Below are 14,733 nucleotides of genomic sequence, written 5' to 3' on the forward strand. Positions count from 1 at the left end.
GTCATGACCCTCACCTGGTGTTCTTCCAGGCAGATTGAAGGAATTTATATTCATACAGCATGACTCTAAAACTTAGTAGAGGTAGGGAAACAAAAGAAAACTTAGTTCAAGTTTCAGCAATGCATTTTTAAGAATTTATCTTAACTGCAAAACTAATGGCTGTTTTCTTGGTAGAAAATGCTGATACCCAGGAGCGAGACATTGTGTTCTTGATTGATGGCTCAGTGAGAACTGCTGCTTCATTTCCTTTTGTCCGAGAATTTCTCCGTGGCGTAATTAAACAGCTCAACATTGGGGAGAACAGGAATCGCATTGCAGTGGTGCAGTACAGTGACAAGGCAAGAGTCGAGTTTCCGCTGAATGCCTTCTCAAACAAAGATGATGTTCTGGCTGCAGTGGAGAAACTGAGGCCAGTAGGTGGAATAGGGTTGAACACAGGGGCTGCATTGGAGCATGTCATCAGGAACGTCTTCACCACGGCCGCTGGAAGTAGGCGAGTTGCTAACGTGCCACAGATCTTGGTGCTTCTCATTTCTGGAAAGTCGAAGGACAATATTAGGGAGAGAGCAGATGCACTGAAGAGAGCTGCCATCGTCACCTTTGTCATTGGTGCTGCAGATGCAGACGGCCGAGAGTTAAAAGAGATTGCATATTCTTCCAACCTGCTGTTTGCAGTCCAAGACTTCAAGTCACTTCCAGAGTTCCAGGATCAGTTGCTTCAGCCATTGAAAACACTCATTGTTGAAGTTATTAAAATGCCGACTGGAGTTACTGAAGGTGTGTTTGACTCATATTCAACCGCCTTTCAGTGCTAAATGTATGAAGTACTTAATTCAGATGTGATGACTCAGACCCTAAGTGCACGGCCTTGGATAGACTGCAGTGTAGTGAAGTGAAAAGCTGCAGGCTTAAGTTGATAGTTTCCCACAACAGCATCTTGTGCCAACCTTCAGGGTATAATAGCTTGCTAACAATCACAGCTAAAGCTCACACATTAGGAATGGTCACTTTAAAGAAGTAATGTAGGCCTGGCCTGAGTGGCAGTGAATCATTTAGTGACTCACTTCAGTCCCTCACTAATTTCCATGGGAAGCAGTGAGTCTGAAGTGACACAGGTGAGGAATGTGGGAAATGTTGGTAGGAGTGGAACAAGCTTTCCCTGGAGACTGAAGAAACTTCATTTCTTCTTGAAAGAAACAGAGAGAGAGAAAATGAGCACATAAGCACACACAAAATACTGGAGGAACTCAGTAGAACAGGCAGCATCTATGGAGGGAAATAAACAGTTGACGTTTTGGGTCGAGACTCTTCATCGGGACTGGAAAGGAAGAGGGCAGGATCCGGAATAAGAAGATTGGGGGAGGGGGAGGAGCACAAACAGGCCAGGGATTGGTGAGTCCAGGTGAGAGGGGGAAGGTAGGAGGGTGGGAGTGGGGGAGGGGGAGAAGTAAGAAGCTGAGAGGTTATAGGCAGAAGAGGCAAAGAAGAAGGAATCCGGTAGGAGAGGGCAGTGGACCATGAAATAAAGGGAAGGAGGTGGGGAAATGATGGGCAGGTCATGAAGGCGGGGGGAGGGGAAAGAGAAGGGAGAAGGGGGCCACAGGAATGAGGGAAGGAGAAAAAAAAGAGGGGGGGGAGTAGAGTGGAGGAGTTACCAGAAGTTAGAGAAATCGATGTTGAGGCCATCAGGTTGGAGACCACCAAGGCAAAATATGAGGTGTTGTTCTTCCAACCTAAGTATGGCCTTAACGTGGCAGTAGAGGAGGCCATGGACAGACATGTCAGTATGGGAGTGGGATGTGGAATTGAAGTGGGTGGCTACTGGGAGGTCCTGGCTGTTGCAGCAGATGGAGTGAAGGTGCTCGATGAAGTGGTCACCCAATCTGCATCAGGTCTCGCTGATGCAGAGAAGGCTGCACCGGGAGCACTAGATGCAATAAATGACACCCTCAGATTCACAGGTGAAGCACTGCCTCACCTGGAAGGACTGTCTCGGTCCCTGAATAGTGGTGAGGGAGGAGGTGTAGGGGTAGGTGTAGCACTTAGTGCGGTTGCAGGGATAAGTGCCGGGTGGGTCATCTGCGGGGAGGGATGAGTGGACAAGGGAGTCATGGAGAGAGCGATCCCTACGGAAAACGGAGAGGGGGGGAAGGGGAAGACGTGCCTAGTGGTGGGATCCCGTTGGAGGTGGCGGAAGTTGTGGAGAATGATGTGCCCATTGGAGATGGTGGAAGTTATCACCAGAGAAGTATTTGATGCAAGTGCCACGGAGCAAAAGTGTAAACATAACAGGAAGAGAAGTCTCAAGAAAGTATGCTAAGAAAGCAGGAACCATGTCAATAGACATAATACCCAATAATGCCATAAGAGCAGAAAAGAAATAGTAAGGAACAATGTTACATAGACAATGACGAAGAGAGTGAAAGAGAGAATAGAAAGAGGAGAATAAAAATTTTTTAAAAATACTAAAAATAAAAATTAAAAAAAATACTAAGAGTCTAAAAATACATTCATAGTGAATGAGTGAGAATGAAACAGCAGTGTGAATGAGCCAAATAGAGGTGGAATAGAGAGATAGGGTTTTTTTTATAATCTTCCTAGTACTGGTATGAATAATTTAATGGGAGTGAAGTCTGCTTTGACAGGATGGGACTGGCCTTTCTTTCAGAAATCAGAAAATGGAGCATCAATTGCTCCATTGAGGGAGAGTTATTATTTTAGTGGTAGTGAGGGAGAAATGAGAGCAACAACTGTTGATGAGGAGGAGGATGGTTGAAAGGGTTGGGTGGCACAGAATTTTGCTGTAAATGCTTGGGTGCAGAAGATGGGTGATAAAAAAACACTTTTCAAAGGGAATGCCCCACACAGCGAGATAGCCCCTGTGGAGTAGCAGAGAGTGTTTGATGTGACGCACTCTACTGGGAGGGAGAAAGAGGGAGATAAAGAAAGGAAAGGACATAAAAACAAGAATTTTTGCTTCAGGACCTGTTGGGAGCTGATAGAACAAGCAGTGGTGAAACATATCAGTTTTATGAAGTAGGATTAACATCTCAGGACATGACGATTCACCAGGTAGCCTTGGTAATAATTACTCTTTCTTTCATATTGCAGGTCATAAACGAGATATTGTTTTCCTAATCGATGGTTCTTCCCATGTGGGAACATTTTTTTATTTAATTCGTGACCTTATTATCAACTTAATCCCGAACTTCGATATTGCAAAAGATAAAGATCAAGTATCAGTGGTGCAGTACAGCGACGACACAAGGGTCGAATTTCCTTTAAATGCACTCACAACTAAAGAGGAGCTCTTGGCTGCAGTCAAAAGGCTACGGCTGAAAGGCGGGAGAAAGCTCAAGACCGGGGCAGCACTGGACTTTGTCAGGAGGAATGTCTTCAGCAAGTCTGGTGGGGGCAGGAAACACTTGGGCATCTCACAAATTCTGCTGCTCATCACCTCTGGAAAGTCACAGGATGATGTGAGGAAGCCCTCGGAAGACCTAAAACGAGCTGGGGTGATGCCATTCACCATCGGCATTGGGGAAGTAGAGAGAAGTGAACTGCGTCAAATCGCATATTCCCCCAAACTGAGTTTTCAGGTTGACAACTACTGGGGTCTTTCTGATCTGGACCTGCACCTGCTCAGCATCTCGCAGAACACTGAGAATGTCCCCATACCATCCACCATCAGCTCAGGTAATCCACCGCTCACGGAACTTAGCAACAGCTTTGCTCAGTGGGGTAACAAAACTCAAGCTATGCACTGCTTATTATCAGTTTTAGAGGAACAAGACTATTCGGGAACAACAAGAACTTGGATTACTTCCAATCCCAGTCCAACACCAACTGCTTGTCTCCAGCTCCCAATCCCACCAACTCCCGCAAGTGATGGGGTCCAATACCAAACACAACCCTCTTTCTCCTCACCCCATTACCATCCCAAACCTCAGCCACCCCCAACCCAGTTCTGGTCACACCACAGGCCAGTAGCTGACAATCTTATTTTCCCTTGAATGAAGGTCCAACCTGCCACCATTCACCACCAAGACTTTGATAAACACACATTTGAAAAACAGCAATATTGTATCATCATGAGGCAGTGTTCGATTCTAAATTGATTCATAGTGCAAACAAACTTGGTGAGAATAAGATGTGAGAATTAAATGTTAGAAGGTGGTATAGTGGACAATGAAGAAGGTTGTCAAAAATTACAGGGGAATCTTGATCGGCTGAGTAAGTGGGCCGAGGAATGGCAAATGGAGTTTAATTCGGATAAGTGCGAGGTGTTGCATTTTGGAAAGTCAAATCCAGGTAGGATTTTCACAGTGAACTGCAGGCCCTGGGGAGTGTTGTAGAACAGAGGGACCTTGGAGTACAAGTACATGGTTCCCTGAGAGTGAAGTCACAGCTTAACAGGATGGTGAAGAAGGCTTTTGGCACACTGGCCTTCATGACTCAGGGCATTGAGCATAAAAGCTGGGAGGTCATGGTGCAGTTGTACAGGATGCTGGTGAGGCTGCACTTGTGTTCAGTTTTGGTCTCCCTGCTATAGGAAAGATGTTATTAAAATGCAAAGAGTGCAGAAAAGATTTACAAGGATGTTGCCAGGACTTGAGGGACTGAGTTATAGGGAGAGGTTGGACAGGTTAGGACTTTATTCCTTAGAGTGTAGGAGACTAGAGATGTATAAAATTATGAGGGGCATAGATAGGGTGAATGCACTCAGTCTTCTTCCCAGAATTGGGTTTCAAGAACTAGAGGTCATAGGTTTAAGGTGAGAGGGGAAAGATTTAAGAGGAACTTGAGGGGCAACTTTTTTACACAAAGGGTAGTATCTATGTTTAATGAACTGCCAGAGGAAGTGGTTGAGGGAGGTACAATAACAACTTTTAAAAGACAGTTGGACAGGTACATGGATTGGAAAGGTTTAGAAATTTGTGAGCAAAATGCTGGCAACTGGGACTAGCTTGGGTGGGGCATCTTGGTCAGCATCGGCCAGTTGGGCCGAAGGGCCTGTTTCCGTGCTGTATGACTCTACGATTCAATGACTCTGGAATCAGTACATTCAAATGCCACGATGGTTGCACTATACACAAATTTTAAAAATTCAACAAAATCCAAGCAGTTATACCAGGGCCAGAGCAGACCAGACTGGATCAACTACTGACGACAGTCGTTCTTCCTTGACATCTCATTCTTGACTGCCTGAGACTGCAACAATTTCAGCCTGTGACAATGCTGGCATGCACCTGCTTTCCTTGCACTCCAAGTCACACTGCAAAACTTCTTGAAACTCTTCTTTTGAACAGAATCTCTTGACAATGTCCAAACAAATCATTTTGATGTTTGTTACTATTGCTGATTTATGATCCTTTGACCTTTCTTTTTCAGCTGATTTATTTCTTATTTCGCCTAACTTCTAGTCTCTTATGGATTCTCTTCCATTTATTTTCTGGAATATTTATGCCTTCTACCACGTGCACATAACTACTTCATGGCAGGGCAAGACATTTACATACTTTAGATAAATGACTATCTTGTACTATATAAATAGATCGCAAACTCTTCTGCCAAAGAGTTTGCTTTCTATGATTACAAGTATTTCCACTGCTTGAAAAATGCTAAATCACTGCCTAATTCATACTCTGAATTTAGTTTTCTCACACAGGACTGTCCTTCACTTTTGGACATCTAACCACAGTCTACCTTTCTGATATGCTCAGTGCTCTGATTGCCAGCCTTACTGACATTGGTATTGGTTTACTATTGTCACTCATACCAAGGTACAGTGAAAAACTTGTCTTGCACACTGTTCATACAGATCAATTCATCACACAGTGCATTAAGGTAGTACAGGGTATAAACAATAACAAAATACAGAGTAAACTGTCACAGCTGTGTTGCCCTACACAGACCGTTCAGTAATGGACACCTACTGCAACGTTGCCTTCCTGGTGCAGTATTTACTCTACTTGCTGCCCTATGCTGAAGTAAGTGAGCTCACACTGGTAGGCACCCAACAGTAGAGTTGATGTTACCAATTTGCACTACAGCTCAGCTTGTGGGAATCTCACTTTCCTGTTCCCTGCCACGTGACTTCATTACAGCCCTTGGCTCTATGTAATTTGACATTCCCCTCATGAAGCCAGACCCTATCACCACCCAACCCCCTCCCTGGTCATCATGAATTTGGATTCCCCCATCTCCCCATCACTACTGCCAATGACCACAATATTGTGCTATTGATCCCCCACTCAATGCACAAGAGAGATGATCACTTGTGATGCCAACCTTGAGAGACTTTAGGTTCGATGTTGGGGGTCTAACTTGGTGTGTTCTGATACACAAAGAGACAGGAGGAAGGGTGAAAGGAGCTGAAGTAAAATGTGACAGGACATGAAGGAGAGAGTGGGTGTATGAAAGATGGAGCCCAGACTAATGGAATTTTCTCTCACTCCACCTCTCTAACTTGTTTCTTCTCTCTATCTTTATCTCTCTTCATACACACACTCTTTTCCTCTCTTTTCCCTCATCTCTCTTCTCTTCTCACTTGCTTCTTCCTCTCCATCTTTCTCCCCACTCTCCCCCCCTTTGTGGTTCTCTTTCCCTCTCCTTCTTCCCCCTCTCTTTGCCTGGCTCTCAAGCTTCTCTCTCTCTCTCTCTCACGCTCTCTTTCTCTCACTCTGTCCCCCTTTGGCCTACTATTTCTCGATGCCCCAGTTTCTCTCTCCCTCTTTCTCCCCTCTATGAAACTGGCTCCGGTTCATCTCAGTCAGGCTTGTTGTCGATACCAGGAGCAACCAGCGAATGGGGTCAGTCAAACCCAGACCAGCCCACGTGGCTGCCTGCTTCTCTCCCCAGGCTCCTCCAATCTTTCTCCTTGGAGTATCTCATCCAAAAAAAATTATTGTGTAATACCAGCAGTGCGGTAACCAAGCTATTTGATAATGGACCACAAAATCATCACTGGTGGTGTGAAGTAAAGTGGGGATGTGCAAGCTGCCAGAATTAGAGGAATGGATATGGAGAAAAATGAGGGACATAGGACTGCAGGTAAATACAGAGATTGGGGCAAGCCCACAGGCAGATTTAAACATGAGAATTTTAAATTAAGAATGTTGAGGTTATTTAGGTAAAGCATTTTCCTGTGAATCATTCAAAAATATTGCCACTCCATTATTGCTTAACAGTGTAATTTTAACCTCTATTAATGAGTAATTAACATTTTTAATGCACAATACCACTATAAATTCCTTCTAATTCCAAATATCCTCTCAACATCCAAAAAGAATTATCCATTAGCAGCTTCACAAAAATCTCAGAATCATAGCATGGTTACAGTACAGAAGAAGACTGTTTGGCCCATTGAGTCCAGATCAGCTTTATGTAAGAGCGCTACTGCAAGACACACTCCCCTACCTTCTTCCTGCAATTGCTTTTCCTTCAGATATTCATCCAACTCCCTTTTCAACACCACATTTGAATCCTTCTCCACTGCTAACCCTGGCAAAGCATTTCAGATTCCAACCACTCAAGAAGTAAAAAATGTTTTCCTCAGGTCATCGTTATTCTTTTGCTGATCACTTTCATCGCTTGCTTTTTGTCCTTTCAACAATGGTAACAATTTCTCTTTATCTACTCTCTCTATACACTTCATTATTTTAAATAGTTCTATCAGATTCTCTAATCACTTTCCTGTTGCAACGAGATCAATCCAAGTTTCTTAATTCTATCTGCACAACTAAAGTCCTTTGTCACTGGAATCATTTTAGTAAATCTCTTCTTCACTTCTCTAAAGCCTTTAAATGTTTCCTAAAGCATGGCACGTAGAACCAAAATTTTATAAAGGTTCATCATAACTTCCTTGTTCTTGTACTTTATGCCTCATTTTATAGAACTTAGCATCCAATATGCTTTGTTAACCACTATTAGCAAACTATGCATATATATCCCCAGATCAATCTGTCCTTGTACCCCTTTTATAATAGTACCCTGCAGTTTATATTGCCTCTTCCCATTTTTCCTGCCATTTCCCAGCATTAAACTTCATCTGCCACCTATTTGCCAATTCCATCAGTCTGTCCACATCTATTCTCTTGGTTGATAATGAACCTCCAAACTTTGTCTCATTCTGCAAATTTGGAATTTGTATCCAAGTCTAAGTCCTTAATATATATTAAGGAGAATAGTGGTCCCTTTGTGGGTTGCAATATACATTCCTTCCTCTAAGTACAAACTTTCTGTTTCACGTTACTGTCAATTTTTGACCCAGGCTGCCCCTTTATTGCAATTGGCTTCACTATTGACGTCAAGCCTATTATGCGGCACCTCATAAAACATCTTTTGGAAGGCTACCACATCTATTGCACATCCCTTGAGGAAATTCCTTGCTCAAGAGTAGTGAGAATGTGGAGCTCATTATCACAAGGAATGGTGTGGGTGATGGATCCTAGAGAACCGTGCATGAGTAAAGGGAATGAGAGTAGGCAGAGGAAAGACAGGAGGAGGCTAAAAATGGAGCACAGATACTGATAGGCTGTCTGAGCTGTGCTGAATATTCTATATAATCCTTTGCAGACGAATTTAAGTTATTGCTGTTGAATCAATATCTGTGTCACTTAGAGAAGGACAATGTCTTCCAGCAATTTGTTACACAAGCACAACATGAAAATCTTTCAACAAATGACTACCCTCGCTTGTTTCAGGTGTCGATAGAAGAGATATTGTTTTCCTCATTGATGGTTCTTCGAAAATTGGTAAAGGATTTCCAGCAGTTCGTAAGTTTATGGCAAAGACAGTTGAAAGTTTTGATGTTGGAGAGGGAAAAGTTCAATTTGGTGTGGTACAGTTCAGCGAGGATCCAAGAACAGAATTCTTTCTAAACACTCACTCAACTAAGAAAAAAGTTTTGGTCGCTATCAAGAGACTCAAACTGAAACGCGGCCAGAAAATCAACATTGGTCAGGCACTGGACCATGTCATAAGGAATATATTCACCAGCTCAGCAGGAAGCAGGATTGACAATGCTATTCCACAGATCCTAGTTCTCGTCACTTCTGGGAAGTCAAATGATGATATTTCACAGCAGGCAGCTAAATTAAGGGAGCTTGGAATCGTGTTATTTGGGATTGGCCTAAAGAAGGCTGATCAAACAGTACTGGAGCCACTGGTGTACTCCCCCAGCTTAGCTTTTCCTGTGAAAACCTTCCAGGGTTTGCTCAACATTCAGAATCAACTCCAGCAAATAATAAAAACGGTAGCCGTGGAAGTCGTTGAAAGACCTGCTGGAGGTATTTGTCCAACTTTTTCTTCTATTTTATAAAATGGGTTGAATTATTTAAATGGAAAAAGAAGTATTTGCATTAGTTTGCCTGGCAGATGAGTTACTTATCTCCTGTAAACCAAGGGATCAATGTGACTCAACTTCTAGCTATGGTGCCAGCACAGTTGGCTTAACCATCCATGGGATGGGTGTAGGTAGCTACGAAAGTTTAGTAAGTTCCCTCTGATCACCATGGAGTAACCAAAAGAAGGTTCTTTTCCATTTCTAGTTTATATGCCTTGATTCTGCTGAAATATACATTTCAGTGTCTTTCTTGCAATCTTACAGACTTCGTACATGTTTGGTGACAATACAATAATTCATATATGCCACAGCCACAAACGTGTGTTTTTTAAACAAACTGTGTTGTTTATATATACTAAGTGCTCAAGTACCTGTTAAAATTTTTTCAAAAGAAGCTTGCAAAGCAGCTTCCTAAGAAAGTGAACATTCAGCAAAATAATTTTGGTTAAAGGAGGCCTTTCTCCTGACTGTTTGAAACTTCAACCACATTACACTCCAATGAATATTGTAATATATATGGAGAGAGTTGGATGGAAATATCAGAAAGAACATTTTGACAAAAAGAAAGTGATCGCTGCCCCTAGAGTCACATTCTAGGCAGTATTAGGATACAAACTGCAAGAAAATAAAAACACCTAAATATTGTTCCACTTTCCTAACATTCCCAAAGCATTCATGGTTGACATCAATGGGAGAAGCCTGGTTACCACAGTTCAGTTGGTGAAACATGAAGCTTTCTGTTAGCATCCAGCTCAGCTTTGAAATTTGAGTTCCTATACTCTCATTACCTTTGCCTCAGTTTGGGCCATGGCATTGGTATAACGATCAGTGGTATAAAACTGATATTTGCGGGTGGATCAAATACAACAAGAATGTAAGTTTTAGGCTTGGGTAAAGCTCACAGCTTGATCCTTGTGATTCAAGAAAGTAGGCAATAGCAATTAACCTTTCTCTTTCTGTGGTCATGGTTACATTCTCTCTCTCTCTCCTTTACCAATGAGAGACTGCTGGAAGTATTAGCAAGTCACCACAGCAATAGTAATGCCACAGTAATATACACCAGGCATTATTTAGTTCCAACCAAGGATTTTACGCTCCTCATAGAACATAGAACAGTACAGCCCAGGAACCGGCCCTTTGGCCCATGACGTCTGTGCTGAGCATGATGCCAAATTAAACTAATGCTTACTAACTGCACATGATCCAATAACCCTACTTTCCCTGCATATTCATGTGCCTATCTAAAAGCCTCTTGAACACGACTATCATTTCTGCTTCTTCTACCAACCCTGGCAGCACGTTCCAGGCATCTACACTATGTAAAATAACTTGCATTGCACATCCCCTTTAAACTTTCCCCCCTTACCTTAAGCTATCCCCTCTGGTATTTGACATTTCTACCCTGGAAAAAAGATTCTGGCTGTCTACCCTATCTATACCTCTTATAGTTTTATACATCAATCAGGTCTCCTCTCAGCCTCGATGCTCCAAAGAAAACTATCCAAGGTAGTTCAACCTCTCCTTATAGCTAATACCCTTTAATCCAGGCAGCATCCTGGTAAACCTCTTCTGAACCTCTACGTCCTTCCTGGGTGACCAGAACTGCAAGCAATGCTCCAGGTGCAGCCTCAACAAAGTTTTATACAACTGCAACATGACTTCCTGCTCTTATACTCTATGTCCCTAGCGATGAAGGCAAGCATGCCCTACGCCTTTTTTACCACTCTATCTACTTGTGTTATTGCTTTCAGGGAGTTATGAACTTGGACCCCAAGATCCTCAAGGCATCAAAATCTGACTTTTGTCTTTGCAGATCTTGATGATGTATTTCCAGCACTTTCTATTTGTTCTAGTAGATTTCTGACGTGTAGTTTTCCTTTAAATGTGTTTTCAACCCCCAGGCTCTGCCCCCAACTTGCCCAGCCCCCCGTCTCCTCCTATTTCCCAGCTTCCAAACCCTCCCCATGACAGGAAGTAGGCTATGAACAGAACTATAGTTGGCAGTAATATTTCTGACATTTAAACATAAGCATCGTAACTATAATACCTTATAAGTAACCCATTTCTTTTTTCTTTCACAGACAAATAAATGACTTTCCAGTTGGCCATGCCTGTGTGGATTTATTGGTTTATAATATGTAACCTCCAAGCTCTGTGTTGTATCTAGGCCAACAAAGTGATCACTGAGAAAGGAATTGGTTCTGACCCAAGCAACAACTCAAATGGCTGGATTATCCTGTCTTTTGGTGTTGTGATAAGAATGTTAGTCTTTTTAGTGATTGCTGCAATTACAAATTTAAAACTTTATCTATTCTCTGTATATTTTATGAAACAATCTGCAGTTAATGGAAAAACTGGTGTATGTGACTTAATTTGCATGAGATCAAGAGGCTTCAATGCGAATGCAATGTATGGAGGTCATGTACTCTGTTACAATTAGTCTCTATTTGATTATGTGTGTGGTTAGAGGAGCTCATGCATGTCAATTAATGAACATCACAATGATTGTAACAAATACTTCACCTTCTCTGTTAACCCTGGCAGTGTCAAGAAGAGTAATTTTTGAAAGATATATATATATATATATATATATATATATATATATATATATATATATATATATATATATAAATTTGATGTATTATTAAATATTATTGTTTGAACCATGATTGCTGGTCTTGTTTTGATGGACTTGGCTTCCAACAAATCTGAGGCTGTCAGAGAGCAGAGATATGATAAATAATCATGTCAACATAATTTGCCAACAGTTGATGGAGTTAAATCTAGCTCAAGGGTTATAGTATGCCATCTGTAAGATTTGATTGCCAAATAATTTTGGGCAGATTCAACCAACCAATCATCAGTTGAATGTGGCCCCATGCTACGTAGCACTTACCGGGTTTAATGCTAAATGTAAATAAACAGTTAAATTTGAAAGAGAGACCAAAGCTGAGTTGTATGAGAAATGGAAATGCCATACCAGGGCAGTGACAGTCATTGTCTCAAACCTGGGGTAAGTTCACACCAACGTGCCAAAATACAGGAAGCTTAACACTGCAGTTACTTCTATATCTGATGTTAATGCTCATACGGTGTGGATGAAATGAGGAAAACTTCATTCACTGGAATGTTGGATGCGTGAAATTAGAAATAATAAAGAATCATTTATGAAATAAACACACTCTTTATCTGTACTCTCAACTTCTAACTTCAGGAAACAAAGGTGAGAAATAAGATGCTGAAATGTCTAATTATTTGTTTCACTTCCATGTTAATAATGCTGCCTGTTGAATCAAGTCACAGGCAGTGAGAGGCACCTCATAAGTTTCTCTCAATGATGCCATCATTGTTACTCCTTAAAACAATATATCGTGTCTCAGCACTTAGTGTAAGTATTTTATTAAATTCCTTCTGATTTGCTTGCTAACACAATGCTCGAAGCAGGAATTCCGTTGATTAGCCACAAACAATAAGTGACGTAGATACATCCCCATTGTAACCAAAATCGGAGGGATTAAAACTGGGGATGATCAAGAAGCCAGACCTGGAGGAATACAGATACAGTGCAGGCTGTAAGGTAGTCTTGAAGACATAGAAACATATAATAGTAGAGCACAGGAACAGTCCCTTCTGACCAGCATGGGACTGATGCCAACCTGACCAATCCAATCTGCCTACAAAGGTTCCGTATCCCTCTATTCCCTACCAGTTCATGCATCAGTGTAAATGTCTCTTAAACGTTGTTATCATATCTGCTTCTACCATGTCCCCTGGCAGCATGTTCCAGGTACCTAACAAATTCTGTGTAAAAAAATACCTCACAAATCTCCTTTAAACATTCTCCCTCTCACCTTAAACCTATGCCCTCTAGTATTTGATATTTCCACCTTGGGAAAAAAGACTTTATCTACCCTATCTATGTCTTTCATAATTTTATATACTTCTATCAGGTCGCCCATCAGCCTCTGATGTTCCAGAGAAAACAATAAAAGTCTGTCTAAGCTGTCTTGATAGCTAATACACTCCAATCCAGGCAACATTCTGGTAAACTTCTTCTGAACCCTCTGAAAAGCCACTCCATCCTTCCTATAGTGTAGTGATCAGAACTACACACAATACGCCAAATGTTGTTGAACTAAAGTTTTATACAGCAGCAACATGACTTCCCAACTTTTATACTCAATGTCCTGACCAATGAAGGTAAGTATGCTGTGTGCGTTTTTTACCACCCTATCCACTTGTGTTGCCACTTTCAGGGAGCTATTGACTTGCACCCTCTGTACATCAACGCTTCTAAGGTTCCTGCCATTTCCTGTATACTTTCATCTTGTATTTGACCTCCCAGAGTACAACACCTTACACGTTTGGAATAAACTCCATCTGATATTTCTCCACTCAAACTTCCAACTGATCTGGATCCTGCTGTATCATTTGACAACCTTCCTTGCTAACTACAATTCCACCAACTTTGTGCAAACTTACCCATCAAACCATCTACATGTTCATCCAAATGACTGAAATATATTACCAAAAAAGCAGAGGTCCCAGCACGGATCCCAGTGGAACACCACTGGAAAGAGATTGAGACAAGAATGATAATTCAAAACACTCAGTCTGGTGCAGTGGATGTCAATGTGGGCAGTGTTAACAGATGAACATTATTTAGTGTACTGACAGCAGGCCAAGTAGCCAGCACAGTGGCATGGCTAGTAGAGCTGCCACATCACAGCTCCAGGAGTCTGGATTCAATCCTGATCTGCAGTGCTGTCTGTGTGGAGTGTACACGTTCTGCCTGTGACCATGTGCATTTTCCCCAGATGCTCAAGTTTTTTCCCACATCCCAAAGCCATGTGCATTGGTGGATGAATTGGCAACTGCATATTGCCCCTGGTGTGTGGGTGAGTGGTAGAATCTGGGGGGAGTTGATGGGAATGTGGGAAGAATGAGTTACAGGGAACATTTAAAGGGGAAATGGACTAGTCTATGAGTTGGCATAGATGAAGGGCCAAAATGGCCTCCTTCTTTGACATATGGAAATATGGAAAATGGAAAAATTGCCAGTAAAGTGATGGAATAATCAAGTCTGGAGGTAACAAATGCATGTACAAGGATCTCAGCAGTAGACAGGCCAAGGCAGGGTAAGATATGTGCAATGCTACAAGGCTTGGGAAGGGGCTGTTAAGTGGTTGGAGCCTTATCTCAAGGTCCACTGTTGTTGTCTGGTTCACTCTCAGTCAGTGGTCAGAGAGAGTGATTGGGTCAGGTACCAAGCACAGGCAATTGAAACAGGGACTGAAAGCAATTGTTGGACGTTGGAAGAAACTTCTGCTTATTCAGAATTGAACTTTAAACAAGTAGGATGATGTCAGGCAGTGGGCATTGGTGGG

The 14,733-nt window shown here is 42.1% G+C and overlaps 1 protein-coding gene across 1 annotated transcript in view; it reads left to right on the plus strand.

The window, feature by feature from the left end:
- LOC127585746 (collagen alpha-3(VI) chain-like) overlaps positions 1-11,949 on the plus strand; it is a 48,206-nt gene extending 36,257 nt beyond the window's left edge. The window contains exons 8-11 of the mRNA XM_052043801.1: positions 175-777; positions 3,112-3,696; positions 8,706-9,290; positions 11,428-11,949. Of these exons, the coding sequence (XP_051899761.1) occupies positions 175-777; positions 3,112-3,696; positions 8,706-9,290; positions 11,428-11,435 (1,781 nt within the window). The 3' untranslated portion in view covers positions 11,436-11,949. The remainder of the gene's footprint in view (positions 1-174; positions 778-3,111; positions 3,697-8,705; positions 9,291-11,427) is intronic.
- The last annotated feature ends 2,784 nt before the right edge of the window (positions 11,950-14,733 follow it).

The sequence above is a fragment of the Pristis pectinata genome, chromosome 1 (assembly GCF_009764475.1).
Source record: "Pristis pectinata isolate sPriPec2 chromosome 1, sPriPec2.1.pri, whole genome shotgun sequence".
NCBI classification, from domain to species: domain Eukaryota; kingdom Metazoa; phylum Chordata; class Chondrichthyes; order Rhinopristiformes; family Pristidae; genus Pristis; species Pristis pectinata.